The sequence below is a fragment of the Passer domesticus genome, chromosome 4 (genome assembly GCF_036417665.1).
Source record: "Passer domesticus isolate bPasDom1 chromosome 4, bPasDom1.hap1, whole genome shotgun sequence".
In the NCBI taxonomy this organism is placed as follows: domain Eukaryota; kingdom Metazoa; phylum Chordata; class Aves; order Passeriformes; family Passeridae; genus Passer; species Passer domesticus.
In genome coordinates, this window is record NC_087477.1 from 75,249,845 (window position 1) to 75,273,244 (window position 23,400).

General features: G+C 37.1%; 1 protein-coding gene and 1 long non-coding RNA gene across 6 annotated transcripts in view; one reads left to right on the top strand and one right to left on the bottom strand.

Moving 5' to 3' along the window:
• The window catches only part of CFAP99 (cilia and flagella associated protein 99), a 52,154-nt gene that overhangs the window by 16,031 nt on the left and 12,723 nt on the right, over window positions 1–23,400 (bottom strand). For all 3 annotated transcript variants that reach the window (XM_064418862.1, XM_064418861.1, XM_064418863.1), the window contains exons 3-9: window positions 22,055–22,199; window positions 19,842–19,936; window positions 13,815–13,927; window positions 11,509–11,689; window positions 7,185–7,265; window positions 4,105–4,170; window positions 3,111–3,170 (exon numbers count right to left, since the gene is read on the bottom strand). In XM_064418862.1, the coding sequence (XP_064274932.1) occupies window positions 3,111–3,170; window positions 4,105–4,170; window positions 7,185–7,265; window positions 11,509–11,689; window positions 13,815–13,927; window positions 19,842–19,936; window positions 22,055–22,199 (741 nt within the window). The remainder of the gene's footprint in view (window positions 1–3,110; window positions 3,171–4,104; window positions 4,171–7,184; window positions 7,266–11,508; window positions 11,690–13,814; window positions 13,928–19,841; window positions 19,937–22,054; window positions 22,200–23,400) is intronic.
• Window positions 1–23,400, top strand: part of LOC135299594 (uncharacterized) — a 50,860-nt gene that overhangs the window by 15,215 nt on the left and 12,245 nt on the right. For 2 of the 3 annotated variants that reach the window (XR_010361558.1, XR_010361559.1), the window contains 6 exons: window positions 8,453–8,640; window positions 9,543–10,634; window positions 12,340–12,412; window positions 13,570–13,658; window positions 22,575–22,716; window positions 23,073–23,220. This is a non-coding gene — a long non-coding RNA (uncharacterized LOC135299594). Of the gene's footprint in view, window positions 1–8,452; window positions 8,641–9,542; window positions 10,635–12,339; window positions 12,413–13,569; window positions 13,659–16,392; window positions 16,508–22,574; window positions 22,717–23,072; window positions 23,221–23,400 lie in introns of all 3 variants that reach the window. The other variant, XR_010361557.1, reaches the window with a different exon arrangement.

Genomic DNA, 23,400 nt, shown 5'->3' on the forward strand with positions numbered 1-23,400 from the left:
ATAACACGTTTGACTTAAATCCAGACAAGTTCTGTGTTCAGAATTCAAACATGCATTTAAATTCCAAATGAAGAACTTAATGAGTAGCTGAGAAACAGATGCACAGAATCACTCAAGCTACATACTGCAAATATTGTATGCAGAAATATGAACTGAAGTCTCCTGAAATACATAACTGGAAAAAGCATGAGTTATAAATTATATTAATTGGGTAGGTTGAGGATAGCAAACACATTCCATCACCTAGAATTCACTAAGTAAAATTTCTGTTTTTACAAAGATAGCATATTTTAATGCAAAGAAATTAATTACCTGTCAGTTTCTTGACAAAATGATGGTAACTTGAAGAATTCATGAAAATAATCCAAATCAATGTATTTTATTTCTTTTGTTTGACTTACTATGACTTCTTAATGCCCAATGATGTTCTACCTTTTGATCTGCATCTCAACACATCTCAAAGCCTTCTGTATTGTATGAACAGTTTGTAACTTATGCCTGTACTGTGTATAAAATGTTTCCTTAGACATTTTCTCAGACACATGTAAGTGTTTCTATACTTTAGATGGTTTTTTGTGTATACAGATTTTATGTTCTGTATTTACCAACTATAATTTGCATAGAGAACTGAATTAAGAATGATTATGGAAATAGCTTAAACTTCAGTTTCACAGTTTATTGACCAGAAATCTGACTGACAATGAAACAGAAATATGGCAATATAGTCAAAATAACTAGGACTCCCAAGACATGTTCAGGCAGGTATAAGTAAAATAACTGAATAGATTCTTCTATGTCATATGGCATCAAGGAAGTTCTGAATTTTACTAATTCTCTTCCTGTCATGAAATATCTTCCCTTTTTTCAAGATGAGAAAATGGAAGTAAGTGGGAAAATTACAAAGCATTAATTCTTGTGGAAAAATATCATATTCACTATTGCCACGTAATTAACATGCTCACCATAATTAATTAATAGCTCACCAAATCCAATAAATATGTAAAGAGCAAATATGATATGAGCAAGAGGCAGACTGAGACTGAGTGATGATGAATTTGTACTGTCTCATTCTCCCAGTGAAAAGTATGAATAAATACTTTGGAACAGCAAGAAAAATAATTGGTGATACACATAATATATGCCTCTAAAATAAAATTAAAAAAAAAAAGATTTAAAATACTGTGGGTGTTCTAAAAAGAGAAAAGCGCAATACTAGTTGGTAAAAACATGATATAATTTCATTCACTTGAAGATAAATTAAAATTTTATATATATATATATCTTGGATAAACTATCCTCTTAGGATTTGTCTACTCAGAGAGTGGCACAGGCAGGAAGGCAACAGGAATAGAAAGTATTTTAAAAGTCAATAACAATATGCCTATCTCTGCTTGAAAGTTACAGCAGCATCTTGAATATCACCTAACCAACCTTAAGGCAAATGTGTTTAGACAAGATAAAACTGTTTATGCATCTAGAGGAGATACCAGCAAGTTTTAGAAGTGGCCCTAATCAATGCCACAGGATGCCAGATCTATATTTTTCTTAATGCAATTTAGATAGGTGGCTTGACTCTTTCTTGTTAGTTTGCACTAAAGATTTTATATTATCAGAAAGGGCAATGGAATATACAGAGTTTTGAACTGAGCCCACATAATTACAGGTCATGTGTGTTTGTTTTAACTATGTAAATGTTTCCTGCTTTGGGTTTTTTTCTCTTTCTTTTTGTGCAAAATGAACTAGGATCTTATTACTTTACTGTAATTTAAATGCTGCTGGACTGTAAGCAAGCAGACTGAGTGGCTGATACTGTTACTAAAGATAACTTCAGTATGTGATAAATGCCAGACAGGCTTTAGAAATACTTGCCAGATGCCCAGTCCCCCAAGTACAGAATCAATCTTTTCACAGTGTTTATGAGCTATACCTGAATACATAGTTTTAAAGAGTAGGCAGACCTGCTCACAAGATGTTTGAGACCACAATACAAGCACAGCTGAAATTATTCTGCCTAAGAACTTGAAACAGATGAAAGGTGCCAGATTGAACGATACAAAGCTGAAGATAATCTGTAGTGCAGTTATTGCAGAAACAGCAATGTGGGTTTTCATGTGTTCCACTGTTAAGGCTGAACAGCTCTTTTCTCATGTTTACAATTCTCTGACCCTTGAAAATTCTACAAGAGAAGCAATCAGGATAGTGAATTTCATGACCTCAGTATGTGTCTGAAGGAAACAAGGCAAACACCCAGCCTGATTGTGTATTGTGTATCAGACAGTCATTAGCTGGAATGATTGCTCAGCATTCTTTAGGATCTCATTTTGAAACAGTGATGTACTGATGCAAGATTCTTCTGTCCTTATGCCAAGTTCTTAAACCAAGGTTTCACAATTCGTTTTTTGCTGGGGACAATTCTCATTTCATACATACATTTCATACATTTTAATATTTCATACATTTTTATATAAAATGTTCTCCCTTTGTCACTGAAAACACTGTTAAGGCAATATGGTTACATTGTGCAATTACACATAATTCACCTCAGGGAACCAAAAGGTTTTGATCACCCTGATGAGTCTCACTCAGGATCTCTACTCACACCATCTGCTCACTGCCCTGGGAGCCCCAGTCAGACTCAGAAATGGGTTTCAGTTTCCATTATGCCGGGAATTCTTCTACTCCTGGTTGTGTCTCCATTTCTGTCTCCTGCTTTTGTAGCTTTGTCTCCTAACTGGACTTCTGGGTGGACCTGACTTGTCACCTTATTTTTTCCAAGGGTGATTTGCTATGAGCAGAACCCATCTCTGCACCAACCTCCTCACATTCAACAGCATGTCCTGCACAGTGAGGGCACTGCCTGTGCTTTCATCACCTTTGGCTCCCTATTTCTCTTCCATCATAGAGTAGCCTTGCTCTTGTCACTCCCTGACCATGTCTTTGTGGATTATTAATGGTGCATAGGACAAAATCTATGAACCATAGACCCAATCCATCCCATGCTCCTGGCCAAAGACCTTAGAGTAAAAACACAGGTTCGAGTTGAGCTTCCATCATGACAAGATTTGCACTGGTGTCAAATTTTCAAGTACAGTTCCTTAAAGGTTACTCACTTTGCTTTGGATCTTTTGAGCCTTGAACACTGGCTTACTCTCCATATTGTCTTGTATGTTCTGCAATTCAAACCAAAAATACATTATTACATTTCAGAAACAAATTTTCAATTACTCAGCAAAAGATATTAGGTATTTATCAAAACTAACATATGAATATTCATCAAATATTCTTTGGAGAGTAACAAATTCTACATATTTTGGAATTGTAATATACACAAAAACTTGTTATGTACATCCAACCTAGTGGGAATATGAACATACAAAGATAGATCCAAATATTGACTAAAATAATGCTAAGAAGTAACAGTAATTCTTTCTTTGACTATGAAATATTGCTTACATATATATATGTGAATATATTCATCTTTTCACTGAAAAATACTGAGAGGACAAAATAGGATGTCAAACAGACTTCATGGAATTATTAATTAGTGGTAGAATTGTACTGATGCTTATTAATTTAATGATGTTAGCCATAGATACTGATGAAACTGTCTGGTATCATGGGGATGAACACAGTGAATAGAATATGCAGCACTGATGCTGAAATGAATATATTACATACATAGATTGGTGACTTAACTGTGAACTGGGAATCAACCAAAGCAAGGATTCTGTATGAACGGGACCATTATTCCCTCAGCTTGGCTGCTCTGTGATATCAAAGTTAATGCAAAAATAATATGTGGATTTAGAGAAATATTGCCAGTTTGGAGATTTGTTGAAGCAGTTTCATAGAAAGGTTGCTTGTCTCAAAATTAGGAAAATTATAAAGCAGCACCAGAAGTATAAAAGGGGGTTGTGCATTATGCATACAAAGAGGCAAATGCTGGTATAGGGATGTGAAATTACACTATAGTTATAAATCATAGCACAAAATTCTTAAGCCCAAATAAACATATTTTTCAAATACTCTAAGATATCTTTAAATACTCCAGTCATATTTCATCTCCCTACTGGGGAATTTTTCAGCATGTATTTTGCACCATACCTCTCTCTTTTCAGGCTTGATGGTTGCACACCTGAACTGGTTAGTATTTGCTTCCAGGAGCAGATCCTAAAATTAAAACAATTATCTTAAAGAGTGTGATACACTTAAATTCTCTAAGCATCATTTTATATCTCAAAAGGTCTTGTAGCCCCAACCACTATATTCAGAGAATCATAGAATGTCTTGGGTTGGAAGGGACCATAAAGATCATCTTGTTCCAAAGCCTCTGTCATAGGCAGAGACACCTCCCACTAGAGCAGGTTGCTCAGAGTTCTATCCCACCTGGCCTTAAACACTTTCAAGGATGTGGCATCCACAACTTTTCTAAGCATCCTGTGCTGGGGCCTCACCATCCTCACAGTTAAGAATTTCTTCCTAATATCTAATACAAACCTTCCCTCCTGCAGTTTGAAGCCACCCCTCCTCATCCTCTCACTCCCTGCTCTTGTAAAAGGTCTCTCTCCATCCTTCTTGTGGGCTCTCTTCTGGCACTGGAAGACCACAGTCAGGTCACCCTGAAGCCTTCTCTTGTCCAGGCTGAAGAATCCCAATTCTCTCAGCCTTTCCCCATAGGAGAGGTGCTCCATCCCTCTTGGTGGCCTCCTCTGGACTTGCTCCAGCAGGTCCATGTCCTTCGTGTGCTGGGGCCCCAGAGCTGAGTGCAGAGCTGCAGGTGGGGTCTCACCTGAGCAGGGCAGAGGGGCAGAATCCCCTCCCTCACCTGCTGCCCACGGTGCACTGGATGATCCCAGGCCAGGGAGGTTTGTGGGCTGAGTGCCCATGGCTGGGCCATGTCCAGCCTCTCACCCACAGCACCCCCAAGTCCTTCTCAGGGCTGCTCTGGATCTGTTCCTGCCCAGCCTCTGCTGTCACTGGGAGCTGCCCTGACCCAGGTGCAGCACCAGCACTTGGTCTTGGTACAGCCCATGAGATTCCTTGGGCCACTTCTCCAGCTTGTCCAGGTCCCTGTGGATGGAGCCCTGTCCCTCAGGTGTGTCAGCTGCACCCCCAGCTTGGTATCAGCTGCAGATGTGCTGAGGGTGCACTCAATCCCTTCATCTCTGTCATTAATGGAGATGTGAAACAACACTGGTCCCAAGATGGATCCCAAAAGCTTGACTTAGTATTCACATAAATTTTCACTCCTGATTAAAGACCTGAAGTAAGCAAGTATTGATTTTCTACACAGTTCTGCCTGGATGTATCCTTTGCACAGGACATCAGGCCTTTGATAGGCCTGCCCATATGAAACATATTGCTTGTCCAGATACCAGCTTAAAAGTATCATAATTATCCATGGCACATCAGTACCATTGGCAGTAACTGCTTCCAGACAGCTGACAAACAGTGGCTTTGGTTTTGAGATATATTAGTGAATTATCTTCAGGGTATCACTCCACCAGGGGCTGGTTCAATAGGCAAATCCCTGGCATTAATGAACCAGTCATTATATAGGGAAGTACAGGCAACCACATTTCTATTTTTTTTAATATTTATTTTGGTTGTAAACCAAATCTCTAATTAAAGCTGTGAAACACAGACCAGATTTTCTAATGGTTTTCTGGGCAGCAGCTGATAACATCAGTGTTTCTATAACTGTCTAGAGTGTGGCTTCCAGTGTTCTCATTCCTCACAGATGCTCAGATGTGGTTCTTACAGTTACAGCTACAGCTTCTGCAAAAATGCTATGAAACAAATGGCATTTTCCATACATATTTCTGCTACGTCCTATCATTTCAGCTGGCTTAACAAACAGTCTAGGGAATTGACCTTTGTGAATGCTTTGGATGCCTTTAATTCCAGAAATGACAAAAACTGTTGTTATTGTAGCTATAATTTCTGTGGTGGTTTATCTTTGTTTCTTGTATTAATGCATTTTCTTTACTGAAGAATGTGGTTGGTTGTTAAGTAATTTTATAGCTGTCATAAATTTTTGATGGTATAAGCACTGATAGGTGTGCTTTCCCCACAATATGGAAACTATAAAAGGATAAAAAAAAAAGTTGTATTGTTTTATAATGAAATATCAAGCATAGGTAATGTGATGAACCAGCAAAAGGAATGCAAAGTTTATCCCCTTAGAATCTGTCACACATTAAAGCTTTCACCATAGTTTAGGAATAGAATCCAATGTCCCTTTCACATGGACATGAGGACAGCCCAGAACAGTAACGAATAGACTTGTGATGGCTAGTAAAAACTAGTCAGGCATTTTCAGAATGGGGGTGGGAGAGTACTGATAAAAAGGAGTCACATGGCATACCTTTTATCAAGTTTATATTGTTATTTGATTGGATATGGTGACAACAGTGTGTGAATGGAGAAAGAAAGTGGAAATGGACACTTAATTAGTTCCTTTCCAAGGAGAAGACAACAACAATCTGCTTTAACTCTGAGCTACCTCATTGAACAAAATTCATGTCAAAGTTTGGATCAAATAGCTAGTTCTGTTTGTATTTTCCAGGCCCTCCCTTCCCCTGCTGTCTTAACACACAGACCATGTACTCTGTTTCTTTACAAACCAGGATGACTTCAGTCTCTCAGTCTGCTGAAGGGAATGTATGAAGAATATGTAAGAGTATGAAGTCTGCACAGAAAACAAGTTAGAATCTGTTGATATTTTAAAACAGTGAATAACATGGTTATTTTTCAGTTATTACAGAAAAAATCCATCAAAAATATTGAACTTACTATGTAATTTGAAGCCTTAATAAATAAGTGAATACCTTATATATCCACATGTTCATGGGACTAGAAGAACCATTGTGAAGAAAATAAATTAACCATGTTTATGCTACTTCACATGGCTGCTTGCAAAATTTCATGTATGGTACTTATATAGTGAGTAAAAGGTGGACCTTGTCCTGGACAATTAGTAATAAAATGAAGAAGGTGGGAAAAGGGTGCTAAAACAGAGTAGAGGATGCAAACTTCATAGCTCTAGAGAAAAAGCCATGAGCTATTTATTTGCAAAAGCAGATATGTTTCAGATAAAGTTCTAAGATTTGTGAAGATAAAACACTAAAGAAGAACCACTTTAGAAGAAAGGAAAGGATAGAAGAAGAACAAAATACACTTACTTTTGCTTTTTGGATGTTTTTTGTTTTGATTTCCTCTAGTTGCTTTCTTTCCTTTGGAGGCTTATAGATGCTTGGAGGAACCTATGTTAAAAGAAAAAATCTCTAGAATATGGGATATAAAACACTCCAAGTGACACATTCTTGCAGGCAAAAAAAAGCTAATCCACTTTTACCGTAGAACAGCAGCCGTTAATTTTTTAAAATATTGATTCTTTTCTATTAGTGCCACTCTAGAAGACAGGGACAGATTCCAATTAGTTGGAACTACCCAGCTTTTCAGTTCTGTTCAATATAACATAACCTCTGCTCAAAAGACCAGAAAGAAAGACAATACTGGCACTAGTACAAGAAAGGCTAAAGCAATAATAAATCCTATAGGCCCTATCAAAGGGAGAAAAATATTTCCAGAATGGGAACAGTTCTGTCTGGCATTTCATAAACTTGACTTTCACAGCAACAACAGCCAGATAGGGCAGCTGAATAAAGTTAAGCTGTGGCACCATGTGTGATAGCAGGAACAAGTTGCAGACTCCAAAGAAGTTCAGGGAAGAGAAATCCTTTGAAGTTTAATAAATACCCAGGAACTTCATTGTAACTGAGGAGGTCTTTGAGCTGAAATAGTGGAACCCTGAGAAACAAGATGGAGAAAACAGCATGTTCCATCTCTCTGGTCTTTCCAGACTTTAGTGTTTAAGCACTGCTGTGAAAAATACACCGGGCAAAATGGGCCTTTGGTTTACCATGGCTGTCCCAATGTCCTTGTAAGGGAAAACCATTGGAGGTGTGGATTAAACGTTTGGGAGGTAAAGGACTCAGAGGGTTCTTCTAGCATTAGTCAAAGATCTGGGAAAGCAATCCCATGTCAGCTAAAATGACCAGGACATGACTGGCTGTCAGGTGGATCACAGGACACTAGGGACTTCAGGCTGGTTTCTGTATTTGCATAAGCAATACATTTATCCCAGAGTGAGCTCTGAAAAAAGACTGGCTCTCTCCTTGAGAGGAGTGGGTGAGAGAGTCTGACAGTTTACTGGACACCTGCCTAAATATTTATCTTGTTAAAAATGTGCTAGATCAATTAAAAGTTACAGAATTAATGCAAGGATTAATGGGGAAAATATATATTCTGTCTTGTGCTGGAGGTCAGTTCAGAGAACATGGGAATCCCATCTAGCTTTATTGGACTATAAAATGAACTACATTTTCAAAAAAATCATGAATCTGATGGACTTTACACTGCCTTTGCTATGTGACATCTTTATCTGCAGGTAAAACAAAGGCACAAACAGAAGAAGCTAGCAATTAAATGCACTGGTGAGACTGCTCAAGTATTTTTGTGAGCTTTTGAAGTGAAGTAGCAGTGAAAGTATTTCCCAGAAGTATCTAAGAATTTTTATTATGCTTTTATGGATGGAGAAATGAAAGCCCAAAAGATTTGCAAAGAGTTCCACAGGCAGTGAGTATCAGTTTATTTCACTCTTCTTCCTACTCAGTGCTTTACCTGCAAACTGCAGTCATCTGCCAGAGTAAGCTGAAAATCTCTCCTTAGAAACTGCTATGCTTATTCCAAGTAATTGAAGGAGGAGCCTTTTCCATCAACTATTTCAAAAACATTCTTTGCCTTGTGATTTAGTCCTTGGGGAAATGGACAGTACCAAGCAGATAGACAGACAGACAATACAGCATTTACCCAATTGTTGGAAGAGGAAAAAAAGTCACTATAAATAAATCATAAATGACAGCACCAGAGAGATCAAAAAAGGCCAAACTGTATCTAATTAATCCAAATGTGAAAAAGGAGGTTGGGAATAAGAGACACCAACTTTGCTTTCTCTCCCCAGGCAGTGGTCAGCCTCACATAGCCTGTGGGACATCCCTTAACCAGAGGATTATTTAGGGAACAGCTACCACAAGAAATTTAAGGAAGAAAAGAATGAATAATCACTTTGAACTGTGGTGCTCATCACTCTTGTAGTCTTTAAATTTACTGTCATAAAATGGACAAGGGAAAGCTAATGAAATGCTATTGCATTATGTGTTTTTATTTTTATAGATAATATCACAAATATATTGGTGGGTCTATATATTTGCAAACAAAACTTCTGTATTGGCTAAATGATTTCACCCATTTAATTGTTTTAAACAATCAGTAACTTAACTCATGAAGCACAGCTGAAATAATAGAAAAAATATCTAAAAAACACATTACATTTAGCTGAATGGTATTACATCCCAGTGCAGCCTTTTTTTAATTTTAATATACTATTGGTTTACATAAAAATTTAAAATAAAATAATTGCATAATATTATCATTTTAGTATAGTGCTGATATTAAAAGAATGAATTTTGTTACTCTAGGCCAAGATATCCAAGAAAGTTGAATATGTGTAAATAATTTTGCATGTTATCAGGTTTATGCACCTGTCTCCATTTGTCTCCTTTGCAAACCTCAAGGTAAAGCATTCATTTTTCCTTGCAGAATTGCATTTATGAATGTGTGCATGAATATGGGCACTCTTGTGTCTACATCCGTGTGCATGTGTGCCAAGGCCAGTGGAGACATGAATTTATAACCTTTAGACCAAATATTTGGAGTGAATTGTTTTATTATTAAGTCTCCAAATTAAAATGTTTTTCTTTTTTACTTAGTGACCCCCATTTTTGATGAACATTTATGATGATGAATGATTATCCTAAGCTTCTAGGGCCATGTTACCCCAAGGCCAGTTACCTTCCAAGGCCAGTGGGGAATCCCATCTCACTATAGGTCACTAGAAGTGCCCTGCCCTCTGCAAGGACCCAGAGCCCAGCCCTCCCCTGGGAAGGCAGAGTGTGCTCAGCACACAGGATGGCACTGCCACCCCAGCTCCTGACCCAATGCATGTGACACATCTCACCTTGCTTGGAAACAAATGCCTGGAATAAAATAACACTAGAAAGCAATACCTAAAATAATAATCCTGCTCATCAGAATGAGCTAATTGCAGCACAGGGATGCAATAACCTATTGCTCAAATTCCAGATGCCTCTGTGTGGTTCTGTACAGCTGTTCCAGTGTGGAGCAGCAGCTGTGGGTCGTGGCTGCAATAGTCCCTGCTGATAAACCACGTGACAACTCCTTTGACAGGTGCATCAGAACCATGAGTAAAAAATTGCTATCTCCTACAATGAACACTTTTGTGAGAAAATGGATGAGAGCATTTCTGCAGCAGATTATGGGATGTAATGTGGAAGAGCTTTATTTCTTTGTGTTCCTCTGAATTGCAGACAGCCCTCCACCATACAGGAGCCACACCATGGCTGGCTCCCACCCTACTGACCCTCTCCTGCCATGTGAGCTGTGGTTTCAGTCTCTGTTCATTTCAGGATGTAAATTGGTGATACTGGCAACAATGTGGCAAAGTAAAGCGAATCTTAATTTGCAGAGAGAGGTACAGAAATGAATAGAAGGTATGTCACTACTGCACTAATGGCTTTAGATTCACACAAGCTTTAAATTTGCAAACCTGGCCAGAATGTAAACCAAATGTAGTATAATCCAAACAACACAAATGAACTTCACTAAATGCATCTGCATTAAAGCAAATTTATTCTAAGAGGGGCTGCACAGCATAAAGTTCTAAAGTGACAGCAACATGACTCATTCCTATACTGATTAAGTAGTTATTAAATGCAGTTTTTCAGAGCCTGGTATTAAGCTGTTTCAATGTAAAATCCCATTAACTGTATAACACACTACCATTAAATTGCTCTGCCATCCTAAGATGTAAATGGTTTCTAAGAGCATTCAACACATGTATTATTTAAAACCTGAAGTGCTAATACAAGGTGGCAGATAATGCCCAAATCTGTGATTTCTAAGCTCACTTCCCACTGCATTTAAATACAGATGATTTTACAGTCTTTATTAAGTTAGTCATAGTAGCTTAATCCCAGATCCTGTTTGCTTTACCCCAGTGAGATAACATCAACTGTGGGTTTCTGATTTGTACCAGTGTAACTAAATCACAATCTGAAACAATAAGTAAACTAACTTAGCATTTCAAAGACAAATCTAGTCTCATTTTTACATGAGCAATGAATTTGAACTGAAAGCTTTAATTTTAGAGATTCAGCATTAAGACAAATAAAAATAAAATTCCACCTTCAAGGAGGAGCTGCAAACCTAGAGTCTATCTCATTTCCAGTGAAGCTGCTTCTCCATTTATTTTAATGAAAATTCATTAACAAAACCCCCTAAATTTAGATTATTAACTCTCCTACCAAGATTTTGTACACAAGCATACATGAAATTTAGTGTCTTTCAAAAAATAAACCAACTTACAGGTTGTCTTTTTGGCAGTACTGGCAGAGGTGCTGGTGAAGGTGGAGGAATGGCACGTGCCTTGGGTACAGTCAAATTGAATTCCTTTGGCTGAGTGACTCTTGAAGTCTTGACAGTGGTGGTACGATTACTTAATTTATCTGTGAGCTTTTCAATCAGTTGCTGCATTTTTGGCTGCCACCTTCAAATAAACCCAGATTTTTCAATTTTATTTTGTTTTTCTCTTTAATACAAACTTACAAAGAGTAGATGAGTTTGGCAAATTCTGTAATGCTTTCTGCCATTCAATTTTATTAAAATTAACCTATGAATCTGTACTCAGGATTTAGCTACACTGAGTTACTTAACCTCTTGGTAGATGCTATCCACTCAGATTACTAGTGGTGAAATAGCCACAGTTTTCATGGAATTTACAGTTTTTACAGCAACTATCTGGCCAGTTGGTTTTGTGGCAGGACCAGCTGAGGAGTCAGAAAAGCAGCTGTCACAGGTTAATTGCACACTTAACAAACTCAGATGAAGAGACTATGAACAGTGACTGAGTGCTGCCATGTGTACCAACAGAGCCCATGTGGATCAATCTTAGAGCACAGGCAGTTCTAACAGAAAAAATAGAGAGATCCAAAGAGTTTGGTGAATTATCAAATGAACCTTCAGTGAGCCCTGGGGGCAGCCAAGATGATTTTTATTTCTGTAGCTTTGGGCTTGTATCAAGGTTCAGACTTCTTCTAAGGATTGACAGGAAAATGCAGATTAAAGGTACAACACAAACAGGGTATCATAGTCTAATTACAGTGACAGCTTCATGCCAGTTATTTTTCCTCTATGTAGGTTATATCCTTATATGTTACATGCAATGGAGCTTCCCCAGAACTTAAAAAGCAGATGACAATGAAAACTTACAGTAAGTTGTTTGTATGACTGTTACTCTATTACTGTCATTACAGGGTGAGGCTTGCATGTAACTTATGCAAGTAATGAAGCTCCACTATAATAAATAAGACTCTTTCTATTAACCTCACTGATATTAGAAAGAGGAACACAAAGACACATTTAAAAGCATTGCAGCTACTGAACTGACTAAATTCATCACTGCATCCTCAGACCCCTGAAGGATGTTTCAAACCCAGTAACCAAATCTGGTCTTTAATATTCTTGTATAACTTACATTTGCCACTTCCAGGCAAAACATGGGTTCATTACTCTGAGTGTAACTGACTGTGAAGGACAGCTCCAATAAACTTGGTGCTAATAAAACAAGCAGAGCCTAAGCCTCAGCCTGCATGAATGTGCATGTGCAAGAACTCTGTGGGTATGGATGTGTATATCCATACCTCTCTGTCTGTATTTTTATATTATTCTAAGCATTTTTTATAACTAGAATCACTACAGTGGAATTTTTTGAGTCAAATTCTGACTTCAGATATATCCCTGTGGTCCCTGTAGACCTCAGTGGAATTCAGAATAGTGCAAGCCAAATATATGTTATATATTTGATAAAGTGCTAATAAACTGCACAGTGTGAAAGGATTATTCTGGGGACTTTGATATGACAGAACCAGAGGCAAAAATCCTTTTCAGCTGATATTGTTCATAGCATGTTTTTGCCTAACATTTTTTGCCATCATCTGGGTTAATCCATGCTGCATTGAGAAGGATGTGTGACTGCAGCCACATTGGTGTAATTTATCTGTTCTGGGTAAAAATGAGAGTAAAAAGTGATCCAGTAGCTGCAGAGCTACTATTTCTCCACATGAAAATGTTCCAGTTTGGCAAGGATACAGTTGCTACCATATCACCACCTAACCAGTGAGCTGATGCACCTCTGAGCATTTAAGCTGGTAAATGATGCTGCAACTGTGTAAATAAATACTTGCTTACATGCTTATCTGACTTGCTCAGAAAGGACTTTATGACCATCAGTATAAATGAGTCTGTGCATAAAACCATAATCAGGGAAGTCAAACATCTTTTCAAATAGTTAATGTCATACAGATATTGAAGTGACTGATGAGGCATGACTCTAATACAATTTGAACATTCTATTTTACTTTTTTTCAGAGTATGATGTTTTATCTATTCAGGGGCATCAGGAAGCAAATGTACAACAGCTGTGAAAGGACTTTTCTGAGAGAGAACCTTGCCTCTGGGTAAGTAAAAGGGATTGCTAAAGACTTGTGTAGACAAGGAGGGTTCTGAGTGACTTCAATAGGAGAAACACTTTAACAAAAATGTGAGCTTTCAGGGGAAGCTTTCCCCAGCTTTTAAACTTTGAGGTGGCCAGAGGCTACTTAAACACTACTTACCTTAGCAGTGGATCAATCAAGTTCTCTTTTACATACTTGGAATCGTAGAAGTGACTCCATTCATCTTTTATCCATGTGTTCAGGTGCAAGTCATTGAAGAAGAACCTAAGAAACTAATAATAAGTGGTTCCTTTTAAATATGAATGTTGGAGACATGGTGTATATACGACTACAAAAAGATAGTTGCTTTTACTACAAACACTGCTGAAGAACGTGCTGGTATTTGACCTTGTAATTACAAACACAGATGCTTGGGATTTTTAGGTTCTTATTAGCTGGTGGACAGTCCCTTGTCTTTTAGCTCTACTTTGTGAGACACTTATAGATACTAAAAATTTTTTGTGGCAAAACAAAAAATAAACTACAGGCTACAACATAGAGATATGTTGATTCATCTTTAATTTGCTTCAAACATTGTAAAACAAAGGTTTTATTCAAAATTAATTACTAGTGGAATACACTAATTTTAGTATAATTTTACAGTAGAGTTTCAGAGTCTAATATACCCAAGGTGGACTTTTGATTATTTAGAACTAGAAGACCCATGAAGCCCAGAAATATGTCAGGCCAGACACTGCACCTGAATGGTTTAAATTCTTTTCAGCCCCCTGAGAACTGGGAAGAGGTAATTGGTGAAAACTATAGTAAATGCTATACAATGTGGCTTTTTCTTTTATTGAAGTATAATTAACTGGCATATTCCCTTTAAAAAAGACCAAAATTTGGCACACTTATACATTGTAGGGGTCTAGATGCTGGAGAAATAACAACTAACATTTGAACTTTTGTTTGCCACTCCAGTTCACCAGAAGGTCAAAAGCCTTTCTTTAGGTCTTGAAGTATTCAAATGGCCTTTTGAAACACTCTTGAAAAATGGCACTCAGATTCAGCCTGCATCATTTACAGCAATATAAATTCCAAACTTGAACCTTAGCTCTTCCATTAAAATTATTGGGAATGAAAGTACAAGTATGACGCTGAAATAATCACAGTAAAAGCAAAAAGGTCCACTAAATAATTGTGACATTATGAGACATACTGGGAAGCAGTGCACTGTCACTTTGAGAAGCTTCAAATGGAGACTTGTAGAGTTTATTAGAATAGACTTGGCATGAGCCCCACCTTAAGTTGTTTTACAGAGCCATAGAGTTCTTTGTATCGAGTTTTTAGTTCTGCAGAACTACCAGGAAGCTTCTTAATTCAAATGGGGTGCCAGGCCCAAGGAGCCTCAAAACTTTGTGAATAATTCAGCTACAAACAACTGAGATTTGACTTAAGGAGTGTGCTGCAGATGTTCAACAAATCTAGAAAACCTGCTACTTGAAATCCATAGTCTTGATGTGACCATTTCCAAGAAATTAACTTTTATATTTAGCTGTATTTTAATCTGTTGTGCTCTTGGCAGTCAAAAGACTGATCAGGACTGCAGGACTAAATGAATATTACCCCCTTAGATTTCCATTCTTGTCTAGAAACTCCTGCTGCTCCCTAAATTTTCAGGTGTCAGCTTGTCAACACACCATCCAAAAGAAGCTCTTTATCCCTAACAGCTTGATTATAAACTAAGTGTTGAATTGTGAAGAGTTGGGGTTTTTGATGCTTCCAGATTCCTGGAGTTTAATAAACATATGGTGAGGGATGTATTTTATCCCGTTGGTCTAGAAAGTAATTCATTGTCCTTACAGAGGATCTTGCACTGTAGCACATGCATAGTGGATTGACTTTGCCACCTAACAGTAATTTGTACTTCTGCAATGTGTAAATACAATGCCAAAAGTCTAGACTGAATGAATACCTTCCACCAGAAAAGATGCACGGTGTAGACACTATTTCTACCAGTGATTGTGAGAAAATTGTACATCCAGTTATCCCAGCAGTCAGTGTGATTACAGTGAACATATCCCCTACCACACTACTGATCTATGGGAAACCCTGACTATTCATTAAGTTTATACAAACCCATGTAGACAAGTGTGTATGCAGGGACTATAACACAGTATTGATCATGAGCTGATACACTTAAAATATGACAGACCCTGAGGTTTGAACTGGTTTCAAATTTCTAGGTATTCAGAGAGCTCACATAAATAGAAATACTGCAGGTGGTGACATGTAAATATTCCAGGTTTTTTTTTCACTAGCTTCCATTAAGCTGAACTCCTCCCTCTCTTGTCCTCTTCTACAGCCTAGTCCATCCTCAAAGGCTTCAGTCAGTTGTCCATTACAGTGCCATGTGAAACTACACCTCTGAATTGCTGTTTCAGCTCTCACTGAGTCTCTGTCATATTTGCTGTAACTATCTTTCACAAAGCAGCTCAACTAACTCTTCAAGGCAGATGAAATGATAATAAAGGCACACAGTGATTTTTAGCAGTCATATTTAATAGCTGGCTGTTACAGCCTGAGGCTTCCTACAGCAGCACCAGTCTTGTACTGGTTACTTACATTTCCCCCTATATTAAAACAAATAGGTAATTATGTGACTGATGAATGCTATTATGTACTACTGAGGTACAGAGAATGGTTAACTGTGCAATCAGATATCAGCACTGTGATGTATATTTTTGTACTGTTTTAGACACAGTTCCCAGAGAAATGCTGCAGTAAGGATATGCCACAATATGCACCATACTAGAGAATTCTTGGAATACAGCCCTGGAATGGTCATTCAGGCACTGCAGGGATTGCAAATGGTAATGTGGGATGACTGGACATCATTTCTGACTAGAGAGTGCCTGAACCAAAGTCTACGAACTTAGTATGGATAATCCCTATCACAGATGGTGATAAGACAAAAGAAACTTTTCTGTTTTGTGAACTGAATTGCTAGGAAAAATCCCTAATATTTCTGTTTGTCTTTGGCCACATGTGACACATGGAAAACCCAATATCAGCAGTCATTGCTTTTACAGCAGCAGAATGGGGCTTCTCTCAGATTTCTGTTTGGATGTTACAAGGCTCTGTCTCCTCACCAAAGTCACTGGTAGTAATTTAGTAACAGCATTATTTTGCTTACTCCTCTGTCTTGAACAGTCCAAAACTTTCACTGCTCAGACAGCATGATAATGAAGAACCATTTCCCTTCTGGAAGTGATGGAATTACACCAGCAATGAATTGTACCCACGTTTATATTTTAATGTATACTCTGGCTGCAGTAACACAAGTGTGTCTAATTAAAGACTGTTTTGTAATGCACTTTTACAGGTGGGCTGAATTAATATCTTACTTTTGAGAATTTGAACTTAGTATTCTTAACACACTTTTACACAGTGGGGTCATACAGATTTCTAGAAAACAAAAAATGGCAAATTTTCTCATCTGATATTATCTTTACATCCATGCAGGCATTTGCAAAGCTGAAATGTTTGCATTCACAATGTAAGATTTTGACTTTTGAGTTAAGGAAGTAACTGCAGGAAGCAGCATGTTCTGTTTCTCCAAACAGATCAGCCACTGCCTGAAAACATTATTGACCCAGCTTGGACTGGTTTTGCCCACCATTCACCACGAGGCTGATCATGTCCTGCTATTCCTACCTCATCTTGAATTCTATTACAGTGCCCAGATCTTATGTAGTGATGCTCTTTTGATTATCTCAGGAATTCTGTAGAACTGCTTTTAGAAGCAATCAGAACATGAAGCAGAAAAAACAGGTTCTTAACTGCCAGAAAGAAAACACTTTGTATTTTGTATTTTTTACAAGACAATGCAGAAATTACAAAGCTGTTTACTTCAAATTTTTATTTCAATAGTGTATTTTCTCTACCACACAAACCCTTAAATCTTAAAATAAATGTAGAAGAATAGCATGTAGAATAATAGAATACAAAAATAGATTTGAGCCAGCAATGCATGGCTAATTTCTTAAAAGGAAAATCACACTAAAGTTACAAGAATGGGTTTTATCCCATGGTTCTCTAATTATATCACCATTAATAAATTTTGCATGTATTTTCAATATTACAGAATGAGAGCTTGTGATTTGCTGTTCAAGCAGATGAACATGTGTAAGTGAGGTAGAATTGTTATTCTGCCTAAATAAAAATATCTGAACATTCATGAAACAGAGGAAACACTGTGACTTTGAGTTGAATGAATTCCATCATACAGGTCTTTAAGAGAAAGGTCTTAAATCTCCCATAGGTCAACATCCTTCACCTGAAGACTGTTCATTTGAGTTAGGTTTATCTGCCTGATGAATAAAATTCCACTCATCCTGTGATGTGCTAAATATATTTTTTAATTGAAGCAAATCTGTCCTATGTAAATATATGTGAATATTTTTTCAGTGTCTTAACTGAACTCAGGCACAATAGTCATCAGGAAAAATCTAGAGGTCAGCATCCTGAAGGAGGTTCCCAAATTTCTGATAACTTTTGTTGCTAAGGCTGCAGATCTGCCTTCTGCTCTTTCGTCTCTGTTGCTGGGGGGACAAAATGCTGCTTCTAAACCCTCTGCTGCAGGTGCATTAATTTAATCTAGCATCACTTTGGAGACAAAGAAACTGTTCTAATAGAAGAAAAGGAAATCTAGGTACCATGGTGATGAGGATCTGGTAAGATACTTAAGCAAACCAAGTCAAACACCTGCTACGATGATAGCAGGTGCACAACATTGGAATATGCAGCACTTCCCTATCAGAAAAGAGTTATTCCAGACAAGGAAGGAGGCATTATCTAAACCAGAACATCAGGGCACTGATGCTTAAGCCACATAAAGCTAGATGAATGGAATCAACAAGAGGTAATTGGCATGATGTGGGAAAATTGTGTTGCTAGCTGAATGAGCTCAAGATGCATCCAATCCAGTAGCTCGTGTCTAAGATGTTTACCAAAGAAGAGCCTGGGAGAGCATTTTAGACAGAGTGATTTGTCTGTCTACCAGATTATGATAATTCTTCCAGCCACTCCTCTGTTCTTTTTAACTGTTAATGAAATATATAATTTTTGTCTCTGAATGGAATTAATAATAAGCAAGTCTATAAGTAAGTGCATCTAAAACCAGACAACTTAACCTACTCTGTCCCTATTGCAAAGCAATTCTGCTCATTAAAGAGACATTGGCATCCACATGAACATTCAAAGTAATCACTAGAAGGATAAACCTTAGCCTTTTGAGTATTAATTATTAAAATTTGCCTATCTCTTTAATCCATCTTTGTTATTCAAACAGCATGTTTGGACTATGCTTTGAAACATCTGGATAATGAAAGGTTACAGATGCTGTGTCACCAGTGATTTAATTTTTAGCCCATTTTCCTGAGAAAACAGGGCTTATGAGAAAGCACTGCTGCTCAATTTATCCTTCTGCTCCTCTGTACAACATAGCTTTTAAGATAATTAGCACTTTGATTTTGAAAGAGAAGCAGAACATAATTATATTTCTACAGTTACAATAAAAAATAGGAAACAAATAGTGGAGCAAACCCCAAATTCATTACTGCAGAAAAGGACAGGGAAGCAGAATTTTGTTGTCCCACTTTTTATTTGGCAGCAGTGGTTTGGCCAGTTGCATGTTGTACTGGGGCAATTGGTAGCTAGCTCCAAGCCAGCCAGTGTTTTTTGGGAAGGAGAAAAAGTGATGGAAGCACAATAGGCTTGATAATGAAAGTGGCAGTGGATTGTTCAGGAAAAGAACCTAAACATCAGGAACTGCAAGTTTCAATAGATTCATTGCATATGGAAAAAACATCTCCTGTCTAAAGTCAAAGAAAGAATGTGAGCAGAAGCAAGAGTGAATGTGCAACTTAAAGGGACAATTGTAAATGACATAAACTGTAAATTATATGATTATTTGACCTCCTCAGATTATATAAAATACATTTAAATTAATATTTGACTGAATATAAGAATCACCTCGTACGTAAAGAAATTGAAGGGTTTTTTGGTAAAAAAATACTAATTTAACTTCTGAATTTTAACAGAAAATACAAATAATTTCTCCATTTAATTTATTCTCAAAATTGAGAAAAGTCATCTGATTAATCAAACACAATGAAGAGATAATTATTTTTAATGGTTTTGTACCTGTTGCATTTTTGCAGTGTCCAAGGATTTCACAATTCTGCTGAAGTGCTGAAGACCAATCTCTTCTAGTTGAAAAATAGCTAGATAACAGATAACTATCAAAAGATACATACATTTAAAATCCAGCAGGCAATTCTAATAAACCTATACTCAATATACTAAATAAACCTATACTCAATTCCAATAAACCTATACTATACCTAATAACCCTTTACTCACCATACTATGTGATTTAGACTGTTACCTTAATTTTAAACAGTTTTGATAGTGAATTTTTCAACATACTCTGTTTGGGTTTTTTTTCAGAGAGGATAGCTCTTACTCTTCTGGTACAAATTCATAGTTTATTACACATAACAACATTATCCATAACAAAAAATCAAACATAAAATGTAATAGTTCTAGTATTTACTTTGTTTTTTTCCCCCGAGTGACCATATTGCCTAAAATGTTGTAACCTTTGGTGTTATTCTGAATTGGAATGAAATCAAGTTTTTGGATTGTGACATTTGAAACCTGAATCTTGCACCCTGTATGGCAAGTACACAGGTCAATGATCTTAGAGGTCTTTTCCAACCTAAATGATTTATGATTCTATTCCATGATACAGGAAGAGTCACAGTCAGTACTGTGAAATTTTAGTAGACCTGTAAATTTCATGGGCTCCTGTATCAGCTTTCATTTGTCTCCACTCATTTTGATCAATCAGGCTTCACTTACTGTGCAGTGTTTTAGCTGCCACCAACCTGTAATGGTAAAATCAGGAAATTCTGACCAATGTGCTGCAGCCAGCTCAGTGTATCTTTAGGCTTCAATCTCATGTGCTTTATTTCAGCAACGTATTTAATCAGTCTTAGCAGAATATACATTTATCTCCCACAAGCTTTATTAAATTCAAATCTGCTCACACATAGCAACAGCCTTTATAAGCAGCTTTGATCATTTAAGTGTCAATGCAGCTTGGCAAAGGGAATCACAAGCAGCTTAAAAAAATGTAAGCCAATGACCTTAGACTCTCAACTTGTTGATAAAGGAAAATATTCTGTTCCTACCCTCTGCCTATGATTAATGGAAGCTTTTGAGTGGACCAGTCCTGACAATCCAATTATAGCATCACTCAGCTTAAAGGTATAATTTATGTGCCCCAGACAATGAAAAACATGGCTCTGGAGAAATGGAGACAATGAAGCATTACCATTCAGAATAAACTCGATACACTAATAATTTCATCCTTGACAGTTCAGGCTCCCTTTTGTTTGTTGTTGATTTAGATTTCTGTACTTTTCCAGGTTGTGACAGAAGCGACCAGAATTGTAATAAAAATGTACTAGCTTTTAAAAGATAAAATGTAGATATATTTATATTAGATACATTTCTTTGTATTTTTCAACCACTTTGAATTAAATTGACTTTTAAATATACCCACAAAGATTCAGAACTTATCTCACTTAGAGAACCATTGGCAGAGGTATTTGTCATTCAAACTTATTTGGGGACTTGATAGATCAACCTCAGCATGTATGTATTAAATAAATAGCAGAAAATATTTTTAAAATTAAGTTTTCATGTACTTCTCAATACTCAGAATAAATTTGGGAGTAGTAATTACCCTAATTAACTGGGTAGATACTATCAGATACAGTTGTATCAGAACTGATTCTAACCAAGTAACTAATAAAATGAAAATAACTGACCTCCCTCCTGGAGATGGATGGTAGTATCTTAAGTTACTTATGGCATTGTGATAGTCAGTAATGAAGAAACCCTCATGTGGATAGAGACAATTGTGTCTGAAACTGTGAGGTGTGCTGTGTTCCTCAGCACACAGAGCTTTGTTACACATTTTTGTATCTGAATGGCAGAGGTACTGGGTTGCATAGAAGAGAATAAAAGGGAAATCACCGAAGAACATTTTTTAAAGGGATGGTTAAACTTCCAAGATGCTTCTTCCAGCCACTGATGCTATTTTCCAACTGCATCTTACTCTTCTTAGGTAAAATTTCAGTTAACACCTGAAATATTTCAGACTAAATAGCAATTTCAGATTTTGGACTTCACATTCATTGGGACATTAGAAAAGGTCCTGTACATCACACTGCACTAGACACAATGACAGTGCTTCCAATGTAATCTAATACCAACACCTACACTAGTAAAATTATATTTTTTGAAGTTTTGTGGTAAACACATTTGGTATTGTAAAGACAACTTACCTATGTAGAGATTACGTTCAGAAATGAGGCAGTATCTCCCATCCTGAACATAAAAGGCATTGACCACCACATCCAATATGGATTTATATTCTGTGCATCCTGCTAGTGTATCCAATACAAATTTTTCTTCTGCCGCATTAAGAGTCTATAGAGATACAAATTTAATAATGATTAATGTATTCTGGAAAGAAAATAATTTTTGTGTGCAAAAAGTACAATTATTTTGAAGTAAATGGAAAACATGAACAATGAACAGCAGTGCCTTAGGTAGGGCTGCTGCCCTTCTAATGATATCAAATAAGGGCAGTCCTAGCAAACTAATGGCCCTTGTTAAGTAAAATGTAACTTTCTCCAATGTTAAGTGTTCATTTTACCTGCTGACATAAGCATTGAGTTAAATGACCTTCATTGTGAATGTCAGCAGTTGATGCAAAGAAAATCTGAATTCTCTGAGCTATGAGCTGTGATTAACTTAGTCAACGGTATGAGAAAGTTTCAGTAAGATTTTGTTTTCCCTCAGGAAACCTCTTCTTTGTGGGTGAAGTCTGTGCTACTTAGGGAGACTTAACTGAGGGGAGAAGCCAGACAGAGATTATGGAAAAAGACTCTTAGCTGCTACTGAAACTCAACTTTGGAGAACAAGACTGATTTAAGCTAAACCAGTGAGTACCAGGATTCTTTTTAATGCAGACTGTTTCTTATCCAGCTAATGCTCCTGGTCACTTGTAATGTTCATGCAGTATCCCAAGAGAACAGGAGAGTGGGATGGTCCCTTCCTTCTGGATCCTACCCCATAAACCCTTTAAAAAGTCTGAATGCTCCTCAACTTTACATAGAGTTTCAATCACAATAAATAGCTATGCAATATCTGCTACTATATGAGATAAACTTCTAGGATGAACAATCTTTAAACATTGCAATAAAATCTGAGGCCCAGACCAGTTTGTTGTTACATGAATTGAAAACAGCCAGCTGAGCTATGACAAAATGACAAACAATAATGATCCTTTGATTTAAGGAGGTTAGACAAGAAGCCAAGAAAAAAGGCTGAGTGCATCTTCTGAGAATGTGTAGTCCACGTTTGATGCATGATGTCTCCCAGAGCTCAGAGGTGTGGGAACAATGGAACTGCAATAATGCATCAGATGAGATATTCACCTTGCCTGGTAGGTTGTCTGCTGCCCTCTTGATTGCTTTATTTCCCTAACGTGATTCATTTCTAGTTTGTGGATGTTATTAGAGGCTGTTGGATGGAACTCTGTGAGTTTTCTGATGAGTGACACTATACAGAGCTTTGAGATCAAGCAAATATAAGGCAAACCTTTAAAATTACCATTCTACTATTT